The sequence below is a fragment of the Camellia sinensis genome, chromosome 1 (assembly GCF_055761805.1).
Source record: "Camellia sinensis isolate YWXY chromosome 1, ASM5576180v1, whole genome shotgun sequence".
NCBI lineage: Eukaryota > Viridiplantae > Streptophyta > Magnoliopsida > Ericales > Theaceae > Camellia > Camellia sinensis.
In genome coordinates, this window is record NC_138961.1 from 197,417,959 (window position 1) to 197,441,443 (window position 23,485).

The 23,485-nt window shown below is 34.9% G+C and overlaps 4 protein-coding genes across 6 annotated transcripts; 1 reads left to right on the forward strand and 3 right to left on the reverse strand.

Moving 5' to 3' along the window:
* Nucleotides 1-1,297: 1,297 nt before the first annotated feature.
* LOC114294065 (Trm112p-like protein) lies at nt 1,298-7,633 on the reverse strand. Of its 3 annotated transcripts, XR_003640344.2 has the most exons (6): nt 7,494-7,633; nt 7,311-7,365; nt 5,914-5,989; nt 4,694-4,755; nt 3,639-3,716; nt 1,298-3,166 (listed from the first exon to the last, which is right to left on the reverse strand). XR_003640344.2 is itself a non-coding variant. In XM_028238167.2 (5 exons), exons 1-4 carry the CDS (start codon nt 7,598-7,600, stop codon nt 4,739-4,741), a joined length of 255 nt encoding a protein of 84 aa, XP_028093968.2. In that variant the 5' UTR covers nt 7,601-7,633; the 3' UTR covers nt 1,298-3,716; nt 4,694-4,738. The 3 variants fall into 3 exon arrangements, 2 of the variants coding, with proteins under 2 accessions (XP_028093968.2, XP_028093965.2); XM_028238167.2 differs by having other exon boundaries at nt 1,298-3,716; XM_028238164.2 differs by lacking the exons at nt 1,298-3,166; nt 3,639-3,716; nt 4,694-4,755 and adding an exon at nt 5,181-5,536.
* LOC114294058 (RING/U-box superfamily protein) lies at nt 1,411-1,806 on the reverse strand. The gene has a single exon (XM_028238158.2). It carries the CDS (start codon nt 1,804-1,806, stop codon nt 1,411-1,413), a length of 396 nt encoding a protein of 131 aa, XP_028093959.2.
* A 104-nt stretch (nt 7,634-7,737) lies between the features above and the next one.
* LOC114294064 (Pentatricopeptide repeat (PPR) superfamily protein) lies at nt 7,738-10,845 on the forward strand. The gene is made up of 2 exons (XM_028238163.2): nt 7,738-9,972; nt 10,554-10,845. Exon 1 carries the CDS (start codon nt 7,818-7,820, stop codon nt 9,621-9,623), a length of 1,806 nt encoding a protein of 601 aa, XP_028093964.2. The 5' UTR covers nt 7,738-7,817; the 3' UTR covers nt 9,624-9,972; nt 10,554-10,845.
* Nucleotides 10,846-12,478: 1,633 nt separating this feature from the next.
* LOC114294051 (SKP1-like protein 1B) lies at nt 12,479-15,839 on the reverse strand. Its single transcript, XM_028238151.2, has 2 exons — nt 15,252-15,839; nt 12,479-12,825 (listed from the first exon to the last, which is right to left on the reverse strand). The coding sequence occupies exons 1-2, from the start codon at nt 15,543-15,545 to the stop codon at nt 12,652-12,654; spliced, it is 468 nt and encodes a 155-aa protein (XP_028093952.2). The 5' UTR covers nt 15,546-15,839; the 3' UTR covers nt 12,479-12,651.
* Nucleotides 15,840-23,485: the final 7,646 nt, after the last annotated feature.

A 23,485-nucleotide genomic window follows, 5' to 3' on the forward strand; every position in this document is an offset into this window, starting at 1 on the left:
TTTCTTGACACCCATTACCACCTCTCTCTCTCTGGACTAGTCTTTGTACTCTCATCATTTTTTTACTGTTTTCAAATTGTGAAAAGAGTTCAAAATAAAATTACTCATTTTTTTTAAAGGGTCAAAATAAAATTACAAATTTTAGGAAGCTAATATTTAAAAAAAAAAAAAAAAAAAAATTAGTACTATGGATCTCCACAACTATTGATCTCCACAAATATTCTGCAATTATAAATGTGTCACATTCTGTAGTAAACAAAATTTAAAAACTCATTTTTGAGAGGCTTCAAGCTCGATCGCCATTCAATGTTGTCTTCAACTTGTGCTCGGTCAAGCTATTGGGATTGTTTGGGGTATCCTAAATAAGTTTTTGGATTAAAAAATTGAGGAAAAAATATGAATGTTTGAGTTAACTTTTTGACTTTTTATGAAAAAATATGTATTAAAAAATTGTGTAAATTAATATGCAGGAGAAAATTAGGATTGGAAGTTGTGCAGCCGTAATTTTTGACTTTTGGTAAACAATGATAACTTTTTAACTTCTTAAGTAACTTTTTGTCTTTTTGACTTTTTTTCAACTTGCCAAACTTGGCCTTACTATGCTCAAGCACCCTCTGGTGGACCAAGAAATGTTTAGGCTCCTGCCATTTAATCCTCAAAATGTTTAAACAAGCTCACATTTCGTACTTGGGATATAAAATTGCGACCCCAACTTAGGGGTTGTTTAGAATGACCTAAATAAGTGCACTTTTTATTTTTTCACGAAAAGATGTACAGAAAAGTAGAGAGATGATTTGATAGAAAAAAGATAAAAAGATAAAAAGTGTGTACTTATTTAGGGTAGTCAAATTTGACCGTACAATAATGTATACAAAACTTTTTCCAATATATGACAAGTGTTTTGTCTATGGAAATTGGCCAATTCATCAAGCACATTAAGTTTCTCTTTCCTCTTAAATTAGACTAGTGCAAATTTTAATGAGTGAAAAAAGAAAAAAAAAATTGTGAGGCCAAAATGATTTGCATACATCCGAGGAGGTTCTTCCACCCCACTCAATTTTATTTGCATGCAAAAATGATATGGTTAAATATGTAAATCAAAATATACACTCTGTTTCATTTTTGTCTAAATTTGGGCAAAAATGCCATTTACTCCTGTTATAAAATTTGGACTTGGACAAGAATACCCTTTGTTTCTATTAGAAAATCTGGGCAGAAAAAAACTCTTCAAACATTTAAATATAAATTAGATAAATTGATAATTAAATTGACACAATTGAAATATGAGAGAGAAAAATAAAACGGAATGCACACTTTGCAGGCCAACAGTATATTTAACCCAAAATGATAATCACAGAGAGAGAGAGAGAGAGAGAGTTTTTTTTGTTGGTTGATTTTTTTTTTCACAACTCAAAAGCCAGCAACATGAAAGGAAGAAAACCAAATAACCATCTCATCAGTTAAAGCTTCCTTAACCCTAGACTTCTCTTCATCTTCCACCAAAAACCGGCACACCGGACACGTTTTCTGACACCCATTAAGCCATCTATTGACGCACGCTCGATGAAACTCATGCCGGCAAGGAAGAACCCTTCTATCTTCTCCCTCCTCCAATCTCAACAAGCACACACAACACATCTCACCGTCAAGCGCAGTCTGACCAAGTCTTGAATCATTCGCTCCCTCGTTGACAACACCTCCAATATTGAATGCAATGGCTTCGCAAGGCGATCGATGTTTGATTCTCTGCAACCCTTTGAGACCGATGAGAGTAGAGATGGAGGATATGAACTTTTTGATAACCATTGGCTTAGACGTGGATGAGACATTTGTGTTAGAGAGCCTTGACAAGAGAGTTTAAATTGGGTTGCTTGAGTTGTTTTTTGCTTGGTTTTGAAGGGTGGTTGGATTCGGAGAATGGAGAGAGACGATTTTGAGTGTTCAACACAAAGCGGTTGTACCTAAATGAGTGTCACTCTTGACCATTATATTATTATTATATTTGATTAATATTTCACATTGAATTAAGTTACATATATGGAATAGTTACTATTCTTTGGATTTGGGAAGTTGACTTCAAGTTGTTGTTTGTCATTGTTGGTTATAGTTCATGCACCACTTTAACCCAAATAACCTATGGTGCTTACGGGTAAAGGGTGTCGTTAGATTTAATCCCGACCAATCATAATTAATTGTATCACAAAAAAGAAAAATTTAAGATTTCACTTTTTTAATGTGACCGATTATAATTAATTTTGGACCAAATTTAAAAAATAGTCCAAGACGACCAAAAAATTACTATGCAGTTTTGGCTAGCCTAACCTAGGCAAACAAGAAATAGTCCAAGACCACCAAAGTGAGGTTGGCAAAAAATTAAAAGGGACAGATCAAAGTGATATTTTACTGAAATTGCAAAAAGACAAAGTAAAAATTTGGTGAAAATGTAAGGGTTTTAAAGAGAGAAAACAAATGTCAGGTGTAGCTTATATATAATCTCCATTAGTCTTATTAATATTAGAAAAAAAGAAAACTAACCTTGCAATTTGACTTAAAATGTAAAGGGTTGGCTATCACAATTAAAATTTGAAAATTTGAGGAGTCAAAGTGAGAATTTCATAAAAGTACAAGTATGCCAAGTGTAATTTTTTTGATTATCAGGTATCCAAGCAAACCCTCAACTAATCTCAAAACCGACCCAAAGTGCCCTCCCTCCACAAAAGTGGAGATGCTAAGTGTAATTAATCCTAAATTTTGTGTTCACTTTTCCTTTCTCCTTTTTCTTCTTGTCCACAGAAAAATGCTTGGGACTCTTTTTTTGGAATCCCCACAACCCTTTTTAGATCTCAACCATTGATGTATATGTGAGTGGGTCTCACATATACATCAATGGTTGAGATCTAAAAGGGATTGTGGAGGTCCAAAAAAAAAAGGGTCTCAATCATTGTTGGTCCACAAATTCAACATCTAAATAAGTCATTCACAAAATTAAATTCACCTGCAGAAGCAGATCACTGTCAATTTGTCAGCCTCTTCAATTTCCTTCACACAAAATGGTACTAGCAAAAATACTGAACCCAGTTTCTCAATTCTCCAGTCTCTCATCTTTATAAGCACACATAATGCTTTCCCAGAAAGAAACAAAATTGGAACAAGAACCAAAGTGCACCTGAACAAAAGCAACAATTCAAAACAGAGCCAACACTTTCTCTCCAAGCTATAACTCTCCTAAAAAGTTTGCTTTTCGTACAAAATATGTGAATCTCGTTATGCAATGCTTTTTTCTGAAACGTCTCATTGCAGCATTGACAAATTGGGAGAGAAGAGAGAATCATTTTTTGTAAAGAGTAGGGACCTCTACTTTAAGCTCCACTCAAATTTCAGCTGCAGAATCTTCTTAAAAGACATTCTAGGAGACTAGTAAAAGCCATCGAACATAGATACGCGGTAACATCAACCAGATAGGAATCCTTATAAAATCTCTTTTAAAAAAAAGGAAAACAAAGGTGCAAGATTCAACGATCTAATTTGTTGCAAGAAACTGCAATACCCAGTTGGGAATCCTAATAAAAGTTCTAACAAAAAAGGAAAATAAAGGGTGAGTGATTCAGCGATCTAATTTGCGGAAGAAACTGCATTACCTGTTAAGCGATTCCAACCCACCTCATCCTTTGTGTTGGAGCAGCGGCAGTCACGAGGGTGAAATCTCCTTCAACAATCTGATTCCACAAAAGCAATAGGGTGCCCAACCTAGCTTATTTGAGGATTAAATTGCAAACATATCATGCGCATTGGTTATAAACAAACTGGCTTCCCTTTTTTTAGAGAAACGTGAAAAGATGTGAAAATAGCAACATAGCCAATGGACGAAATATGTTTTCAATTCAATATGATTATCATATTTCATTCCACATGGAGATATAATGGTCTATTCTAATATGAAGCTCATTCAATCTCATTGCAAAAAATTGTAGGTATGGAATTTCATAGCCTCTCCCTATACACAATTATACAGTATATGTCTTGATTATATGCAATTGGACAATTTTCATACACGAACTCTTCCTATTCCTACTATTTTTCCCTTCTAGCAGCAGCCTCGGCAATGAAAGCCACTGCAAACTGTAGATTGTTCTAATTCTCAGTCATTATTACTACAAAATCAAAACCTATATAGGTCTCTGCTTGCCAAAAGATTGGGTTTTCTCTCTGCAGTCGGGAGAACAAACCCTCAATTATTATCTTTGGTCTGTATCATTCTCGTCTTAAAAACAAGAAGGAAACATGGAAGCTCATTTGGCTCTTCATTCATGATAGCTGCTCAAAATGCACTTCAACCTGGTTTTTCCATCCCAGTGGAGCTAAAAATAATCAATTAGCTCTCACTCTGCCCTCAATTCCTCAACCCCTCACAAAGGAAAGAAAAAACAAAGACTATATCTTCTCAAAATTTCACACTTCTACAACACAAAATCCTAATGATGTGATTGGATCATGGATTTGTGGAGGAAAAAGAATTGGAAAGGAAGTGAAAATAATATAACTTATAATTCATACACCTCCGTTTCCATTCTTTTTCCTCCACAAACCCCTTAACAAATCCAGGATCCAAACAGCCTGAAGGTTTGAATGTTCAAAACACAAAAGTAATGAGTTTATACGAAATAAATATATGCCAAATTCATCTTCAACTCACTTGTTTTCCAATTCCTGGAACAAGCTAGAAGTAAGACATAACATATCATTCAATTCCAGGACCTGCCCAAGCAACAGGGGATCTAAATAAGTTTTCAACACTGCTAACAATTCCAATCTATGAGGAAAAGATAATTATGGTAATAGATGGCGAAGTGGCAAAAGTAAACTCCACAATACTTCATTACATGAACAATTGTGGAACTCAGAAAACTACAAGCATCAGCCTGCAAATCTGAACATTTGTGCATTTGTGGAAATCGTTTTACAGTACAACTACAATTAGCATTTATATCAGTTTACATGTTAGACACGTGAGCTAAACACAGTTGGATAAAACTTGGTGCCTTGCAGCAACAGCATAATGGCCTAAATTCAATCTGCAGAAATTCATAAAAGGCTAATGTTGAGGCATAAACCGTAACAAAGGTTTAAAGAACTTTAACAGTCTTATCTACTAATACAATCCAATAATTTTAAAAATCATATCAAACAAACATAAATCTTTATAATTTTGGTATGAGAATAAAAAGTAGTTATAGAAGGTAGCTTAAGCAAATGTTTCTTCAGCATAAGAAGCAGAAGGCAAAGAGCAACTGTAAGAAATGAGAAATGAATTACATTTCCACTGAAAATAACACACATACACACACATATAATATAACCACCTAAAGAATGGCCAAAGGTTGGTCCTTGTAAATCAACAGTGCTGGCACCTGGGAGGGATGACTAGAGACAGACCTAACCTCTGACCTTTATTTGTACAAAGGCGTTGCTGTCCAACTTGAACCCACATTCTCAAACCTGGTAGCCCATGCTTTTACCAATGCACCAAGCAATGCCCCTAAAAATGAAGATAAACAATTTACAGACTTTCGTTTTTTTTTTTTTTTTTGATCGAACAATTTACAGACTACAATACTTCAGATGGAACTACTATGATTTTTCAGTTAATTTATAGGTCGTGTCTAAGTGCAAAATTATCATTCCAAATGCTCAAAATTTATTTATTACTGTAAAGATTAAAACACCAATAAAAAGAATTAATGACTACACACACACAATTGAAGCTTGTAAATTTTGTTATGTAAAAAAAGATTGTGCAGTCCATACAAATATGTGAAGATATAAACAAAAACTCGGTGAACATAACTCTACTTGAATGGGGAACAACTCATATCTAACTTGACATTCCTTTTTCATTGGGTGAATCAGCAGCACCTGCAGGTTTCAGCATGTCATCAGTGTCAATTATCTTCCCATCCTTCGGCACAAGGCAAGGGATCCCATTCGCTATCTATCAAATGAATAAGAAAGAGAAAATTTACATTAGAAGATATATGAGACATTGATAAGAGCTAGGCTCTGTTTCCCCAAATATACTACCACTACAAAGACTCAAAGACAGACTACCCAGCTAGAGGCAATACAGTTTCACTACTTTCAGTCTGAGAAACAGAGAAATGGCACTGTGATTTAGCTAATGAAACTACCACCACTGATAACAAATGTTACACTTACTAAATTAATTGAAGGGTAACTCACTAGTTGAGTCCCGTGTCACGTACCGACTCATTGGAGGTGCGAGTTCTACACCAAACATCTTACAAGCGCATTAGTTTGTGAGCGGCAAGGCAAGCAGGGTAGATCCTATCGCATCTCCTAGGTTGGTCCTTGGGCATAATGTCGTGGAGCCGGCTTCTCAGGAGGATGACAAGCGCCCAGTCCGTGACAAGTGGTATTAGAGCCAGCCTAGGGGTACTGCGATGGGGACGGTACGTGGGACTTCACCAAGCACCTTCATTGTGGGGTCCGCACCTAGGGTGGTATCTGCGCAGGGCGGGTTCCCATGGGTAGGGGAACGGACAAGCATGGAGACAGGTAGGATAATGTCTCCCTGACGAGGACGTCAGGGACTGGCAGTGGTAACATATCACGTATCAACTCATTGGGGATGCAACACCAAGCACCTTGCAAGCACATTAGTTTGTGAGCGGTAAGGCAAGCAGGGTAGATCCCTATCGTATTTCTTGAGTTGGTCCTTGGACATAATTCACAGAATATACAGTACCACTTGTGGAGCCAGTTTCTCGAAACGATGACAAGTACTCCGTCCGTGTCACCCGCTAAAGCATGATTTGGGAGAGTCAGATGTACTCAAGCTTTGTTATTTTCATTATTGGAACCCATGTCACAAGAGATGAAAACAGCAGGTCTTACCGATAGAGCAAGATGCCCTTTACTTGCTAAATTAATGTTCAGTTTGTTTCAACCGATTTATTTACTCATTTATTTTTTGGTGGTACTTTCCAGTATTTGGTACAATGAAAAAAAAAAAAAAAAATGTGTTAACGAAATTGTTTTTATTTAAACGGAAAATTTCAGAAAGGCAAAAAAAGCATTAATACTAACACTACCACCACTAATACTAACACTAGGACAATTTTTCGAATTAGAGTCTCACCACTTTCACTGCCCTAGAACCACTACCACTACCACTAATACTAATACTAATACTAACACTAACACTAGCACATTGGATTAAAGACCACAATCATAGAAAACCCAAGCAAATGGAAGCATAAAAGGTCAGAATTTTGAGAGAAACAAGAACTCACAGGATAAGCAACGCCGATCGCGTCGCTGATGAGAGAATTCGATTGCTCGCACATCCTGCGAAACAAGCAAATCAACATATCCAACCAATCCAATTCCAATTAGGGTTTAGGAAGAAACAAATCACAGAAAATAGAAAGGAAAAAAAAAAAGAGTTTAGGGTTCATTTGATAAATACAGCTAACCTCAAGGGTTGTTTTGAGAGAGGGCAGACCAGTATCTCCAATAGGCTCTTGCTAATTCCAAACCCTCCATCTCTGACTCCGAGCAACACTCTACTCACTCTCACCATCTCGCTCTAGGGTTCTCAAGACATACAACTATCTATATATATAATCTGTTACGCTGTCGTTTCATGATACTCCAACAGGAAACGCCATCGTTTTAGGACATATCGTAGTCCTTAGTAGATCCTTGATGTGAGAGAGAGAGAGAGAGAGAGAATGAACGTTAATGGCGAGATCAGCGTCGAGACCAAAACTGAATCGTCGAGACCAGCTTGCAGATGAATGGCAAGAGTCTCCATTCGAGAACTCGTTCGTTTCAGAAGCTCTTTTCTCTCTCATCCCACTCTGTTCCACTCCAAATCCAGTCTTTCTTCCTCATCTTCACATTCTTGTTCCTTGGAGTCGAGTTCTGATAGCCCAACACACTTGCTCCGTCATCGGACTCTAAACCTGTTCAAGACATGCTACAACATGAAACAGCTCGTTCAAATCCAAGCCCATTTGATCACTTGTGGTGTCTTCCAAAACCCATCTCTTGCTGGCAGAGTTTTGAAGTGTGCACTTGATTTCGGTGATTTAAATTACACAATATTGGTTTTTCGATGTATCGAATCACCGGATACATTTTGCGTGAATAATGTAATCAAGGCCTATGCTTGCAGTAATTTCCCACACCAAGCTGTGGTTTTCTATTTTGAAATGGTGAGCAAGGGGTTTGTTCCCAATAGTTTTACTTTTCCACCGCTTATTAGTTCTTGTGCAAAGATGGGTTGTTTGAAATCGGGGCGAAAATGCCATGGCCAAGCTACTAAGAATGGTGTTGATTGTGTGCTTCCAGTAGAGAACTCTTTAATTCATTTATATGCCTGTTGTGGGCTTATTGATTATGCTAGGAAGGTGTTTGTTGAAATGTCACTGAGGGACTCGGTATCTTGGAACTCAATTGTTGATGGATTTGTGAAAGTTGGTGAATTGGACATTGCTCATCAGCTGTTTGATAAAATGCCAATTAGGAATGTGGTTTCTTGGAATGTCATGATTACGGGGTATTTGAATGGTGGGAACCCCGGCAACTGTTTGAAGTTGTTTAGGACAATGGCAAAGACTGGATTGAGAGGCAGTGAAACGACAGTGGTGAGTGTGCTAACTGCTTGTGGTAGGTCAGCTAGATTGAGGGAAGGAAGATCAGTTCACGGTTCTCTCATCAGGACATTGGTGGATTTGAGTTTGATCATCGACACGACTTTGATAGATATGTATAGCAAATGTAGAAGGGTGGATGTTGCCAAACTAGTTTTTGATAGGATGTCAGTCAGGAATTTGGTTTGTTGGAATGCAATGATTTTGGGGCATTGCCTCCATGGGAATCCGGAAGATGGACTCAGTCTATATGCAACAATGGTAGACAGAACTTGCTCAAGAGATGGTGAAATACATTCCGATAACAATATAAAGCTAGATGAAGGACAAAAAAAATTCCCAGATGAAATTACCTTCGTTGGTATCTTATGTGCTTGTGCTCGTTGTGGGTTGTTGATAGAGGGAAGAAACTACTTCAGCCAAATGTTTGACTTGTTTAGTATAAAGCCCAATTTTGGGCATTATTGGTGTATGGCTAATCTCTTTGCCGGTGTTGGTCTAGTAGAAGAGGCGGTGGAAATCTTAAAGAGCATGCCCATTAATGAGAATGTATCGTATGAATCCTTATTATGGGCTAGATTGCTCGGGTCATGTCGTTTCCAGGGAAATGTGATTTTGGGTGAAGAAATTGCGAAAGCTTTAATTGAATTGGAGCCTGATAATCCTTCATGCTATGCATTGCTGTTGAATGTCTATGCTGTAGCAGGTCAATGGGAGGATGTTGCTGGGACGAAGCAGATGATGAAAGAGCAAGGGATTAAAAAAATAGCGGGTTGTAGTCTCTTTGACTTGCAAGATATTGTTCACAACTTGAATTTGGGAGATAAATGGCAACAACAGCATATGCAAGAGGTCAGCATGCTGATGGCTGAATTGGCTCAGCGACTAAGCTTGTTGTCTGCTAATTCTCAAAAACCACCACTGCATGAAACAGAAACTAGAAGCTAATGTCTGCACCAATGGGAAGTCAAAACCTAGACTCTTCTTTAACCCACTTTGTTGGACATTTGACAAACCGGGATACCAATGGCGATCCTGAAATATGGGATAATGCTTTGGCTAGTGAGGACGATGTAAAATTTTGATGAATATGAATGTAATTGTTTTTTATGGCCTGATACAATCATACAAGAAGTCACACTTCGGCCGAAGAATGTGAGAGAGCTGAAATAAGTTGAGAAGTAAAGATTCTAAGAGCTCATTCTTTTTTCAATCTGAGTGCTGTTGTGGGCAGAATGCAGGCATGACAGATACACTAGCTGGTTCACAGATAAAAGCTTGACAACTTTTCACCTAGGTACACCATTCTCTTTCTGTCTTTCATACATTTTTTGGCTCATCGTCTCTTTGATACATGTTGTACTCAGAAAGCATTCTTTGATCTTGAATCAATTTTCTCACATCTTGCTTTTATGTTTTGGAGTAATATAGTTTCTTGATTTTGCTTTGGTTCAACCTTTGGTACCACACATTGTAACCGGCCAAATTTTGGTCATAATGTGTTTGGGTTATCAGGGATTAACATGAAAGTCGGAAACTAGTGACTTGATGAATTTATTGAATGAGCTAACATTTCAGAAAGTGATGCCTTGGTTTTCAAACTTCCAAGTTTATACCATGTTAATAATCTTCTAAATTTGAACCTATTATAACCTGCCAGGTAAGGTAAGGATTGGTAAGATTAGACCTGGATGGTACTGGATATAGTATATGGTATCAAATTTGGTTGAACAATATGCATGCTAGTGTGTCCTCTCAAATTTGGTTGAACAATACATGTATGCATGCTAATGTGTCCTCTTGCTCTCTTTTGCCTTTTATTTTTTGGGTAGGGTTTCTGGCACCTTCATCCAATTAACTATTAAAATGGTTATGTAGGAGACGGAACATCATGACATGGGTATGAAATTGTGAAGCCTGGACACTTCTAAGAGTGTGGCATACCGTGTCATTTCGAAGACCGACACAATATTCGTGAGACACTTAAAACAATCAATTGTGTCACTTAAAACAATCAATTGTTGAACACACGGCCCACAGGCATGAAACTGTGAAACATACAAGTGCATGCCGTGTTGACATGACACTCTATTCATCTAACACTTCTCAACAGTTGTTGGACCCATGTTTAAACATGTCTTATTAATTTACGAACTTAGTTTTTTGTTAATTTGTTTTTCTTATGATTGCCTTACTGATATCACTTGCAAGCATTTTTTTATTTTGCAAATTAATGGATGTAAATAAGGTAATATGCTAGCATTGGCATTGCTGGATTTTTAAAAAGTTAAAACTTCGTTACAAACCAAATTTTTGTTTAAAGGTTATTTAAAAATGTGATTACATTTTGAATGATACAGTAAAAACATAGCCACTACACTTCAAAAGGTGGTTTCCTTTAGTTTAAAAAAAATAAAAATAAAAATAAAAAATATATATCTCAATAAGGTTTCCCCAAAATCTTTTCACTAGACCCCTCTTCATGGAAATCAGGCAATATCACAGAAACATTAGGAGACATTAATAGAAACCAGTGGAAGGTAGATCTGGCCTAATCAGTCTAGGACTGCACATGAACAGAGCCGTTCGTGAACAGGCTTGAGCTTGGCCCAGTAAGAGCTCGTTCGAACTCGGTTCGTTAATTTTTTTTTGCGTTCGAGCTCGAGCTTGTTAACTTTTTAATAAACAAACCCAAATATTTTAAAACTCGGCTCTTTAACTGGCTCGTTTAATATTTATTATTAATATATTAAATAATATAAAAATATGTATAAAAAATAAGAGAAATATACTATTTACATATTTAAAAAATATAAATGTAAATAATAATTAACTATAGATAGTACATTTATATAATAGTGGTAGTAAATATTATTATTTTAGTAAAATATGATCTTTTTTTTAGTATGTTTATATATATTGTATATATAATTGTATAATCAAAGTTTTAATTATAACTTTAGTCTCACATGCAAGTATGAATTTATAAATTTTTTGGCTCGTTATGGCTCGTGAACAGGCTCGAGCTCTCGAGCCTAAGCCAACTCAGCTTGAGCTCGGTTCGTTAAATTTTTATTCAACTCGAGCTCGTTAAAATCTTAATAAACAAGCCTAAACATACTAAAGTTCGACTCGGCTAGGCTCGTTTGCAGCCCTAATTCAGTTACAAAAAAAACACCTTTTTTTCAAAAGGATCCGAGTTCCTATCCGGCATCTGCAAAATGAATCTGAGGCGTGCACTCTTTTCCTAGGCCAGTTTTTGGTCCAATGAGATTTGAGCTATTTGACTTCAGAACAACCAACTACAAAATTGTAGCTAAACAATGCAATAGAAAAGCACCAGACCCTGTTGAGGTCGGTCAGTTCATCCACCTAGGGTTGAGCCTCCGGATTCCCCCTCCCTCCCCCAAACCAGAGCTTTCTCCCACATGGCTTATGATGTTTCAGTTTTGGCAGGTATATTTCACTAGTTGGAAAGCCTTACCTAATTTTTCTTAGCTCATTCTGTCTGTATTCAGATCACCACTATTGGGCGAGAATAAGAATTGTGCATGTGCCAGCAGCAGTGTACCCATGTTTGAAGAGTCTCAAGCTGACTCACAACATTCCCTCCACCAGGCCCCAAACAACCCTCAACCGAGTCCTCTCCTGCAAGTATGGCAGGAACGATCACTGGAAACTTACAAATTCACGACAATGACCAATGCTCGAGCCAAAACTCTCCTCACTCTCACCGTATAATAATGATGTAAACGCTCAGGCACAACTCACAGTTTAACAGTACTTCAAAATAAAAGTACAGGTGCATAAAACCACCGGAATCCAGCTGTTATTTAGATTTCAAAGAGCAGCTATGTTTGAAGAGAGAGTTTGCTAAACAGAAAACGATAGTCATGACAAGAGTCTAAACCAGTACAGGATACATAAAACCTCAGTACTACTACTATACCACCATCATCAGGCCATGTATTTCTTCTTACTCAAAGGCCCACTGGTTCTCTCTACGAACCTCTTCTTCTTCATCAGCACTGAAGTCATTCTTTATGTTGAAGGTCTTCCGGATTTCCTCCGGAGTCTTTCCTTTTATCATGTCCGCAACTGTCTGGCATGTTAGATCCAGCAGGCTCTTTATGTTCAAGTAGTTTGCAGCCTGAGGGCATATTAATAAAATTGGAATAAGGTATGAAACAGATGAGTCATATTCAGCAAGTTCACATCATTATCAAAAATCACAGCAAGTATAACCCAAGCTTTATATTATATTAGTTATGCCCTAGAGCCCTACAACTAGCATAGTATGAGCAGCCAAAAGTTTAATAAAGAAATTACATGGCACACATGCATGCTAAACTTCAAAAAGTTTGATGTCTACCAATAACAGTAATTGAGACACCCTGCTGCTATTATGAATTACAAACAACCAACCATCGTTAAAGAGTTCAACCTACAAGAGAAGTCTACTCAACAATTGCACCAAGCAGTACTAGTTCACTACCAAAAGCAATTATTTCCATTGAAGCACAGAACTAAGCTAGAAAGCTTGCACATAATGACAGAAGAGCATTTGCCAGTAGAGCTTGGTTAAAGAAGCATCATCAGCTCATGGCACAATACCAGATGCAAAGACCTTACAGGCCGTGGTTCGTGAAATAAAAGGCCCTGTTTGGGATGTTGCTTTTTTGGTTTTTTTTGACTAAAATAGACACACACACACACACAAAACACAAAATAAAATAACCAATATGTCACATCTTACCCATCAATCAATCATTTTTTTCTCTCACAACCATCTATTCAACTACAACTAAAATAGCCAAATCATCCCAAACACGACTTTTTTCCATCTCACAAAATAGCCAAAAAGCCAACTAAAATAACCAAATTCCCAAACGGGCCAACAGTGTATATTATGAACTAGAAATTCAATTAACAGACACTCCATTGCTTTTGTTATAGTGGAAGCTGGATAATGCAAGTTACTGATAACAATCTAACATTAATTCGATAACTTGTGGCCTAATATTGGTGTTTAAAAAAAATACCATAATTACCACATGAGAAAGTGTAAAAACAAATATGCAGAAATTTTGGGCTCAACTCAAATAAATCACATTTGATGGACAAAGATCAAAGCAACTTGAAATTAGCACATGTTCTGTCACTATCAAGCCAAAAAAACCTACCACGGACTAGTCAAGAGCAAAGCAACTTCCCTCGCTCCCACCCTGCCCCCCACTGCTCCCAGTTTGTGGAACTAAGCAACAAACAAAGGATCTATAAGAGATGTAAAGCTCCGGCTACTCTTCCCATACTTCACCTCTATATAATTTTTATGCACAGCATCAATAAAAACGCTTTTATAGGGGTTGAAGGATTAGAAACCGATACAATTAATCAAAGACTGATGCAGGTTGTCAAGGCAAATTTACAATTAGGAAAAACACAATCGGTGTGTTTGGTTTGAGTTTTCTGAATTAAGTTTTTTGGTTTTCGTATTCTTTTGTTTTTAGTGAATATTTTTTAAATTTTAAACATTTTTTTTACTTTTTTAGATGCACCTTAGTTAGATGTATCTAAAAAGTAAAAAATTTGTGAAAAAATATTTTAAAAAATTAATAAATACATAAAAATACAAAAAAATGTATTGAATTCTCGTATTTTTGGTATTTAGTGAATTTTTAAAAGATTTTTTTTACAATTTTTTTACTTTTTAGGTGTATTTATGTTAGGTGTGTCTAAAAAGTAAAAAAAATACTTAAAATATTAAAAAAAATTCAGTAAAAATAAAAAAACACAGAAAATAAGAAAGTAGAATTTTTTAAAAAATGAAAACAAGCAAATACTTCTTCACTTTTTGGTTCACACCATGCAAGTTCTATAACTATTTACTAGTATAAATATTTAATATATAAAAAGCTTTATAGTGGGCCAGTGATGATCCTTTTCACCATTCTGCCAGTTCAACCAGGCAATCCACATCGGCAAGGATTGGTTCGCAAAAAACAGTTCAGCAACAACAGCATGAGTTTGCAGAACACCGTTCCTCGCAAGCAATTGAATAACTAGTGAATTTATAAAGGTAAAATTCTCTGTAGCTTAATAAGTTCCCAATTTGCACAAGAACGAAAATAAGGGTTTCTTTCAAAAAAAAATTATAAACCAGTGTATAAAAATAAGGATTTCAGTACACTAGTACGGAAAAACTCAAAATAACCTTAAAAAGGGTTCGTTTCACATAAAAGGCATGAGAAGTCCCCTAACCTCATAACTATACAGGTTTTGCTCAATATTAACACCAGCATACATAACTCCAAATCCTGAACAAGACCATCAGAGAATTAAGGAAAACCCTATCGAATTTGACAAAAGAGAATCGTACAAAAAGCACAAACAACAAGTGACACATCGAACCCTAATGCGAAATTTCAATTCTCCGAGAGCATAAAGGATCACTAATTTAAATAAGCAAACAAAAGCACCAAAACAGAACAATTGAGACAAATCAAAACCCTAATTTATCCCAAAAAAAAAGAGGTAAAAGGAGAGAGAGAGAGAGAGAGAGAGAGAGAGATTAACCAGAATGAGGTCGAAGAGAGTGGGCTGATCGACTTTGACGAAGTCAGAGTCCCAGGTCTTGAGGTCGTCCTCGGCAGATCGATCTTGGGTCTTGGAGATCTGGACGTGCTTTTTGCAGTACTCGATGACCTTAGCGAGGATCTTGCTGGTGACGTTGGGGAGAGGAATGACGCTGTGGGCGCAATCGTCCTCGATCATGTGCTTGATCGTCTGCGATTCCAGCGCCACCGACTCCTCCACTTCGAACGCCTCTCCGTCGGAGCTCTTCAGCGTGATCTTCTTCGACGAAGACATCTCATTTCCTCAAACCAAGCCCTACCCTATCTTTGCTTCGACTCAGCCTTGCCAACCGCAACAAAGAGAGTGATGATGACTGTATGGGTGACAGCGACGAACGGGCCGTCATAGCTATAGTATAGTCATTTTTGTATGTATGGACTTGGTGAGCTCCTGATATGCAATGATCTGCATACGTGGCGATTGTATGTGCTTAATTATTTTTTTATTCAACAACTTAGGACACTACCCTTGTCGTTCAAAAAAAAAACTAGGACACTACCCGGTTTTATAGGTTGATGAACAATATTCAATGAATAGCAATCGATTCGATTCGTATACTGTATGTGTTATTATTATTTTTTTAAAAAATATTTGATGATATAATATATGTTATAAAAGAATAATTTTAATTTTAAATATTAATTAAATTGTTAATATAAAAGTATTCACCTTGTTTGGTTTTTAGTTTTTCAAAATATTTTTTAGAAAATTTCACTTTTTTATTTTTCGTGTTTTTTTGTTTTTACTGAATTTTTTTAATATTTTAAGTAATTTTTTTTTACTTTTTAGACACAACTACCATAAATATACCTAAAAAGTAAAAAAATTGTAAAAAAAATTTTTAAAAATTCACTAAATACCAAAAATATAAAAAAAAATACAAGAATTCAGTACATTTTTTATATTTTTATGTATTTATTAATTTTTTAAAATATTTTTTCACAGATTTTTTACTTTTTAGATACATTTAAGTAAGGTGCATCTAAAAAAGTAAAAAAAATGTTTCAAATTTTAAAAATATTCACTAAAAACAAAAAACACACAAAAATCAATTTTCAAAAAACTTAATCTAGAAAACTCAAACTGTTATCCCAGATAGGCAACCCAAGAGGGGGGGTGAATTGGGTTATTAAAAAATTTCACAATATTAAAAATAACACAATATTCAGAATTTTAATAAATAAAAAAAAACAGAATAATAATTATCAATATAAAAGTAGAAGAGATAGAGAGAGAAAATCAAACACTGCGATTTATAGTGGTTCGGCACGCCAGGCCTACGTCCACTCCCCAAGGAACCTCCTTGAGAATTTCTTTACTATCAATTGAATAAATACACCACCAAGCTTGTGGATTTGGCACAGGACTTACTCTTATCTATTGAGCCTCACTCAACAATAAATGCCTTACCCTTACAAAATCTCTCACAAAAATAAGGAATAAGAATAAGTGGTAATTGAACCCACTTTTACAATAATTCTCTCACAAAGAGTAGATATGAAAGTGTAAGAACAAAAGCTAGACTTAGATCTGAAAGTGAAAGAGCAGAATACTCAGAATTTTGGAGCTCACAGAAATATTTTCTCTTCAAGTTCTTGGTTTTTCTCCACATCCAACACTTCTATTTATACACAAAAATATGCCCGTTGGACACTCCTTGCTGACGTCATGGCTTACATAAACACGCTCCTGACGTCATCGCTTACATAAGCACGCTCCTGATGTCATCGCTTACATAAGCAGGCTCTTGATGTCATTGCTTACATAAGCACACTCCTTAAATTTAAATAGTCAGCAAATGATAAGAATTAAATAGATAAAAATAAGATTGATTTTTTTCTTTTTGTTATTTCAAACATGGAGCCACCATTTTTGTAGACAATTTAATACAAAGTTCACAACTTTCAAACAAATAATTTTCTCCATCTAGTTTATAATATATATATATATACACATATATATATAACTCCATATTTTTCTTCTTGTTTGATTATAATATGATATAATCAATGTAATGTAAAAAATTTAATAGCGCACGTGATGTATTCTGCATATAATGCTATATAAGTTCTGATCAAAATTTTGCATACAGAAAAATCTCTATAAATAATATTTATGATGGATCTGAAAATATATGTCATCTTTAAAATATTGTATATGTTGTAAAGATTTTAAACTAAATGTATTTTACCACTCCATATTAATTTTGTCAAAATAAGACAACCCATAAATATCAAATTTGTCAAAATAATACAACCAATCAATCATTTTTGTCAAAATAATATAATTAATCAATTTGTCAAAAGATGAATAGTAATTAACCCTATTTTTCAAAAAGTGAATAGTAAAGTTTTTGAAAATATTTAAAATAATCATTTTTGTCAAAATAATATAATTAATCGATTTTTCAAAAGATGAATAGTAATTAACCCTATTTTTCAAAAAGTGAATAGTAAAGTTTTTGAAAATATTTAAACTAATATTTAACATATATATTTTAAAAAGATAATAATTTGTGTCAAATAATATGTATATTAACTAATATATTTTAGACATCATCAAAATTAAATAATATGATTAACAATCTCCCCCTTTTTGATGATGGCAATATTTGTATGGATTTGACACAAAATAAATTTGACAAAATATTTGACAACCCTGCGACATATAATTTTGATAATGGTAACCCTGCAACATATAATTTTCAAAATCATATTTTTTCTCCCCCTTTGACATCATCAAAATAAAGATGAAGATAAGAAACAAACACTGTGGATACAATAATCTGGGTGGCCAAAAATAAAATAAGGGGCCGGCTGTCTTGTCGGAATCATTGTGGGGATTTTGGAGCATCTCGAGCGCAGGAAGTATGGACAAACAAAAGATTTGAGCAGAGATAGCAGATATGCATCGAGGAATGGAGCAATGGAGTGTATAAAAAGTGACACAGATCAGAGGCAAAGATACAAAATCATCAAGTGTTTTGAGAGAAAAATTTGTTTTAGCTTCTTTTGTAATCATGTCATTCCTTACCTTGGCTATCAATGAGTCGGACCTGCATGAGGTGCCTGTAATGCAGGCAAATGAGAGAGTACCAGTGACGCAGGCACATGCTATGCCTGTAAATGAGGGTTCTAGTGGTATTGGCAATCGAAATGATTTCGATGCTATTAATCACACTATGGCTCTTAGTACACAGGCCATGACTGCAGTTTCCAATATGGCGCAACGATTACAAGCAAGAGTACAAGAAAATCAGCAATGGAGAGATGAGGTGTGCTTGTTAAAACAACAAGTAGTGAATATGTGTAAGGAGAAGAAAGAGCTAAAAAGAAAAAATGCACAGTTGGAGAATGCAGTGCAGTATTATGCAACGGTGATAATGCCAAGACTCACAGAAATCGAAAATAGAGAGAGGCATGTAACAGAGGCTCATGAAAAATTGTTGAGAGAAGTGAAAAAGAAAAAATCTGTGAAACCTTCTGACAATTTACCTGTAATCGAGTAATATTTTCTTTTTCTGAAATAAAATTGTGAGCATTTCTTCCTTTATGTATTTATTATTATTATTATTATTTTTTTTTTTTTTTAAAATTTTGACTTTGCACAAAAAAATTGTTTGTTGGTGCAGATAAGGAGTATGGCAGATAAGAAAAAAAATGTATATATATACTCCCCCTAAAATTATGCACAGAATATACACATGCCCTTTTTTTTTTTATATATATATATATATTTTTATAATGATTGTTAATCTCAAAATATGAGTCTCCCCCTGAATTAATGCACTAGAAATTTCATAAAATTGAAGAAATAGATTACCAATCTATGATACCAAAGGCCCTTAAGATCTGGCCATAAACAATTACACCAAGTGCACTAGCATAAAAGGAGAAAATAAAAATAAAAACAAATACTTCAATCAAGGTAGAAGCAACCAATATTAAATCCAAGAGAATTTGGAGCACATATAACAAGAAAAAAAATACAACACAGTGCAATAATAATTTTAACATGTTGATCGGTGATGACCTTGATGATCGGAAGAAATAGAGAAGATTGGGTAGATCGGTGGCAATTTGTGTAGATCGGCAATGGATCTTGATGGATCTGTCACGGATCTTGGTGGATCGGCGATGGAACTTGATGGATCGGCAAAGATGGTGATGCAGATTTTTGGGTAGAGAAGTGATGGAGTTTTGTGGATTGGTGAGGGATTTGGGTGGATGATAGTAGTGATGAAAGTGATGGATGATTTTGTGGATGGTGGAGATGGTTGTAGATGATGGTGAATATGGATATGGAGTCGGCTGAGGAAGAAGGAGAGAGCGAGAGACCAAGAGAAAGAGAAAAAGAGAGAGTAAGGAAGAGAGTGGGTGAGAGATAGGGACGGAACGGGAGAGAGAGAGAAAAAATTATATATATAAATATATGTATATTATTATTGTTATTAATTTTTTTTTTATAATAATAATAATAATTACAATATTTATTTTATTTAATTATTAAAAAATTATTTTTTAATATACACATTATATTGGAGTATTCATCATACCAAGTTCTGTTCTAATATAACAAAATTGTTCTTCATTTAGAGGCTTGGTAAATATGTCAGCTAATTGACAATTTGTAGGCACAAATTCGAGTTCAATGTCACCTTTGAGTACATGATCTCTCAGAAAATGATGCCTTATTTCAATGTGTTTAGTGCGTAAGTGCTGAATAGGATTTTTTGAAAGGTTAATGGCACTTGTGTTGTCACATTTTATAGGAATATGATCATAGTGAAGTCCAAAATCTTGAAGTTGTTGTTTCGTCCAAAGCAATTGTGCACAACACCCAGCGGCGGCAATGTATTCTGCTTCAGCAGTTGACAAAGCCACTGAGTTTTGTTTTTTGCAAAACCAAGAGGTGAGTGAGTGTCCAAGAAAATGACAAGTGCCACTAGTGCTTTTTCGGTCAAGTCTACATCCCGCAAAGTCGGCATCTGAGTAACCAAAAAGTTCAAAGGTGGTTCCCTTAGGATACCATAATCCCAAATTTTGAGTGCCGACAAGATATCTGAAAATGCGTTTGACTGCGATGATGTGTGACTCTTTCGGTGCGGATTGAAAACGTGCACACATACAAACACTAAACATTATGTCGGGCCTACTTGCAGTAAGATAAAGTAAAGAACCAATCATACCTCGATATTTCTTCTCATCTACGGGTTTACCTTGCTCATCTTTGTCGATTTTTATCGATGTGCTCATTGGAGTTGCTGCAGGCTTTGATGACTCCATTTCAAACCTTTTGAGTAGATCTTTGATATATTTCGTTTGATTTAAATGGATTCCATCATTAGTTTGTTTAATTTGTAGACCAAGGAAGTAATTTAATTCCCCCATCATACTCATTTCAAACTCACCCTGCATGTCTTTAGCAAACTCTTTGCACAAATTTTCATTAGTAGCACCAAAAATGATATCATCAACATAAATTTGAACGATTAGCATATCTTCCTTTTTGATTTTTATAAAAAGTGTTGTATCAATTTTTCCTCTACAAAAACCTTTGTCAAGTAGAAAATTACTCAATCTTTCATACCATGCTCTAGGAGCTTGTTTTAAGCCATATAAGGCTTTTGAAAGTTTGAAAACATGATCCGGGTATTTATGATTTTCAAAACCGGGAGGTTGTTCAACATAGACTTCCTCCGAAATGTACCCATTTAAAAAAGCACTTTTAACATCCATTTGATATAATTTAAAATCTTTAAAACACGCAAAAGCAAGTAACATTCTAATAGCTTCAAGTCTAGCAACTGGTGCAAAAGTTTCATCAAAATCAATTCCCTCTTCTTGATTATAGCCTTGAGCTACTAATCTAGCTTTATTTCTAGTAACAACTCCAGATTCGTCCATTTTATTTCGAAAAACCCATTTTGTACCAATAACTGGATGATCCTTAGGTCGAGGGGTCAAAAACCAAACTTCATTTCTTTCAAATTGATTTAATTCTTCTTGCATTGCTAAAATCCAGTTTTCATCATTTTCAGCTTCTAAAAATGATTTTGGTTCAATTTGTGAAACAAATGCCAAGTTACCACAAATATTTCTAACAGAGGAACGAGTTTTTATACCTTCCGCCGCATCACCTATGATGAGGTCTTTGGGGTGGCCATGAGCATACTTCCATTCTTTTGGTAGATTTGAGTCATTTTCTGGAAGAGCATATATTTCTTGAAGATTCTCCATTGTCATTTCTTCGTCATGTTTGCGTAATGGATTTTCTTCATTTTCCTTTTTATAAATACTCTCCATGCTTGGTTGATTTTCTACAATATCATTACTTAACAGATTCTTGGAAATAATATCGTTAGATTCATCAAAAACAACATGCACAGATTCTTCAACAAGTAGAGTTCTTTTATTAAATACTCTATAAGCTTTACTAGACATAGAATAACCAAGAAATATAGCTTCATCCGATTTAGCATCAAATTTTCCTAAATTATCTTTATTGTTATTTAATACAAAGCATTTACAACCAAAAGCACGCAAGTGACTAATATTAGGTTTTCTACCTTTCCAAAGTTCGTAAGGAGTTTTCTTAAGAATAGGTCTAATCATGGCACGGTTTATAACATAGCATGCAGTGTTTACAGCTTCCGCCCAAAAATATTTAGGCAAATTATTTTCACAAAGCATAGTACGAGCCATTTCTTCAAGAGTTCTATTTTTTCTTTCAACCACACCGTTTTGTTGAGGAGTCCTAGGGGCTGAGAAATTATGATCTATTCCTAAGTCATCACAAAACTTAATAAAATCATCATTTTCAAATTCTCTACCATGGTCACTTCTAATACTACAAATATTAAGATTTTTCTCATTTTGAATTCTTTTACAAAGTTTTGAGAAATTATAAAAAGCTTCATTTTTGTGTGCTAAAAATAATACCCATGTATATCTAGTGTAATCATCAACACAAACAAGGGCATAAGATTTTCCTCCTAAACTTAATGTTCTAGATGGTCCGAATAGATCAATATGCAAGAGTTGAAGCGGTCTAGTAGTTGAAACGATATTTTTGGATTTAAAAGAAATTCTAGTTTGTTTTCCAAATTGACATGCATCACAAAGTTTATCTTTTTCAAAAACAATTTTTGGTAAACCTATGACTAACTCATTTTTTGAAAGCTTGGAAATTAAATCAAAATGAGCATGTCCTAATCTTCTATGCCAAAGCCAACCATTATCATTTATAGCAGATAAACATTTAATGTTGAAATGAGAAGATAAATCATGTAAATCAAACACATATACATTCTCATGTCTATAACCTACAAATAAAGTTTTGTTTTCTAAGGTATTTTCAATAGTGCAATGAGTTTTCTCAAAAATAACTCTATAACCTTTATCACATAATTGACTAATACTAAGCAAGTTATGTTTTAAACCTTCAACAAATAAAACATTTTCAATAATAGGAGAGGGATTTTTACCAATACTTCCTACACCAATGATTTTACCCTTGCTATTGTCGCCAAAAGTCACATATCCGCCATCCTTTGGTTGGAGTGTGGCGAACATAGCTTTATTTCCAGTCATGTGTCTCGAACATGCACTGTCGAGATACCATCTATCGTTACTGGATTTTGTCTTGAAACATACCTACAAAAATTTGATTTCTCTATTGGTACCCATTTTTTCTTGGATCCATAAAAGTTAGAATTTGATACCCTTGAGATATCCTTAGGAACCCACATCTTTTTTATTTTAGCAAAAGGATTTCTTTTAATAGGACATGAAGGTGAAATATGACCTTTTGTTCCACAAAAATGACATGTGAGATGAGAGTGATTAGAAGATGCATATACAAAACCATTTTTGGCAGTTTTTACTTTTGAAAAAGGTTTATATCCAATTCCGGCTCTACCAAAAGTACGGTTTTGATTTTTAAGAATTTTATCTAAAGTCTCTCTACCTTGAGTGAACTTTGAAAGAGTAGTTTTCAAGTCTTCAATATTTTCTTTTAAAATAATTTGCTCATTTTTTAAAGACTCGTTTTCTTTTTGCAATACAACTAAATGTTTTTCAGAAATTGAAGACTCTTTTTGAGTTAAAATCTCATTTTCCTTTTTCATTTTCATGACTTCATTTTCTAAAACATTTATCTTGGAAGTCAATGAT

Bases quoted from the DNA above. Each gene is read 5' to 3' on its own strand.
- LOC114294058 (XM_028238158.2), bottom strand. From the start codon at position 1,806: ATGGTTATCAAAAAGTTCATATCCTCCATCTCTACTCTCATCGGTCTC.
- LOC114294065 (XM_028238164.2), bottom strand. From the start codon at position 7,600: ATGGTGAGAGTGAGTAGAGTGTTGCTCGGAGTCAGAGATGGAGGGTTT. The intron at 5,990-7,310 runs GTGAGTTCTTGT...TTCATTTGATAG, and splicing joins CGATCGGCGTTGCTTATCCT to ATAGCGAATGGGATCCCTTG. The intron at 5,537-5,913 runs GTGCTGCTGATT...CTTCATTTTTAG, and splicing joins TGACATGCTGAAACCTGCAG to GGGCATTGCTTGGTGCATTG.
- LOC114294064 (XM_028238163.2), top strand. From the start codon at position 7,818: ATGGCAAGAGTCTCCATTCGAGAACTCGTTCGTTTCAGAAGCTCTTTT.
- LOC114294051 (XM_028238151.2), bottom strand. From the start codon at position 15,545: ATGTCTTCGTCGAAGAAGATCACGCTGAAGAGCTCCGACGGAGAGGCG. The intron at 12,826-15,251 runs GTTAATCTCTCT...ATATGCCCTCAG, and splicing joins CTCTCTTCGACCTCATTCTG to GCTGCAAACTACTTGAACAT.